Consider the following 1869-nt stretch of genomic DNA (forward strand, 5'->3'; position numbering starts at 1 on the left):
CCAATCACTGTATATTATAGAGCCATGGTCTGTAAAAACATATAAGAAAAGATGAAAGTACTGTAAATGCGGCGAATTATTTTGTGGTTTATAGAATAATCTTTATTTTTTATTTATTATATGGATATAAAGTTCTTAAAAATGCAAAATGAATATTTATTTTTCAATTTAGATTCATTTACTGTATGTACAACAGTTTTGTTGACCGGAATTATGGACGCAAGTTTTAAATTATTCTAATTTATAATTGAATTGTGATGTAATTTCAGATACTGTAACTTTTATACCGACTGATGTTAGTTATGAAGAAGCCAGCGTTATATGTGCTAATCAGTTAGGTTTCCTGGCATCGTATGAACAGTTGTACTACGCCTGTCTCTTATACACATCTAGATGTGTATAAGAGACAGGTGTTTTAAAAGATTACATGTGTTTCCACTTTTATTCCTGTTCAGATATTAAAGAAATAGGCCTAGATGCAATGTTATTCCATGTGGTTCGTATCATAGTGGATGCTATTGTTATAGAGAATACAATACATCTTTAGAAAATGTTGACTTTTTCCCAAACACCCAGCGAATAGTTAGACTCACAAAGAGCAAGTCAGAGAAGTTAAGTGCCAATGAATCTGAGGTGTGCTGCAGTAACCGTTTCGGTGGCCGACTGGCGACTCCACTTGAAGTTTACAATGCTTCGTACTCGCTAGGTGTTGATTTTTGCATAGAAGGCTGGTATTTGGGATGGTTGGCTGGTAATCCGTGTACTGGATCAAACTCCCCTTCTGAATTCTGGTTTTATCCGACAGGAAATGCGATTAAATTGATTGATCCAATGATGAAATACTTTTCCTTTTGTTACATTACTCTCCCAAACCATCGCATCACCTCCCCAGATCCCTTTCCCCCTCACCGAGTAATGTGTGTATGTGGTGATTTTGGCCCTCCTAAGAGGTATACCCTTACTTACCAAGAAGTTGTGTTCAGGTGCATAGGCTATGGGGGAACATTGGCAAACAGAGCACAGGTAGAAAATGCACAGCGTTTAGGATACGACTGCTGTAGTGCTGGTTGGGTTCAAAGTGGAGAGGTCATTTTCCCTATAACACATCAGAGAAGTAACTGCCCTCCTACCAATGACGACCCTCTTAAAAGTTGGGGTTATTATGATCGTAGCCGTAAATTTTGTGGTTTTTGTTACATTTAGTAGTTGACCACTTCTCACAGAAATTAGACGCAATTGACGAATGGGGTTGGGGGAGGCGGCAAACGAGATAACAGAGAGAAAAAACTTCGTCGATATTTTCACATAAACCTCATAACTTTATGAACATTTGAAATAAAAACTTAGCATAGAAGTACAGGAAATTATGATGAATTAACAATCTCATTTCACACATGTTATATCCAAATTACAGAAAATTATGTTTATATTACCAACGTATTAAGAATTATCCTAAAAAATGTTGGTTTATAATGTTTTACGTTGATTGTTGAAAAATCTTAGTTATTACAATCTATAACATGCATTAGGAACACGACTTTTCAAAGACAGGATCATCATGTAATTGTGAAGTTATATTACAGTGGGTTTGGTTGGAAGTGATTAACATTAGCCTAGTTTGAATAAATGGACACTTTGCTCTGCACATTTACCTATACACAATAAAACACACACTTAAATGATATTCAAAGAAGATTTGAAAAGCCGAAAATCCATAGTCTGTCTGACGCAGAAACACTAGAATGGTGTTTGTAATATATTGATCATGACAACGCCCTCTAGAATATATTCTGGGAGTCGAAAATAAAAAGTTATGCGGAGCAGTCATCTTATTGTGGTAGTTGTTTATTTATATTCAGTTGTATTATA

The 1869-nt window shown here is 35.5% G+C and overlaps 1 protein-coding gene across 1 annotated transcript; it reads left to right on the forward strand.

Annotated features, from left to right (window-relative positions):
- Positions 1-269: 269 nt before the first annotated feature.
- On the forward strand, positions 270-1174 carry LOC117103475 (aggrecan core protein-like; the record flags this gene model as incomplete). The annotated part of the gene is made up of 2 exons (XM_033244026.1): positions 270-338; positions 548-1174. Coding segments are annotated over 2 exons (696 nt in total), but the record flags the coding sequence as incomplete, so codon positions are not given.
- Positions 1175-1869: the final 695 nt, after the last annotated feature.

The sequence above is a fragment of the Anneissia japonica genome, unplaced genomic scaffold, assembly GCF_011630105.1.
Source record: "Anneissia japonica isolate Jap-2015-1 unplaced genomic scaffold, ASM1163010v1 scaffold18770_len1994_cov172, whole genome shotgun sequence".
In the NCBI taxonomy this organism is placed as follows: domain Eukaryota; kingdom Metazoa; phylum Echinodermata; class Crinoidea; order Comatulida; family Comatulidae; genus Anneissia; species Anneissia japonica.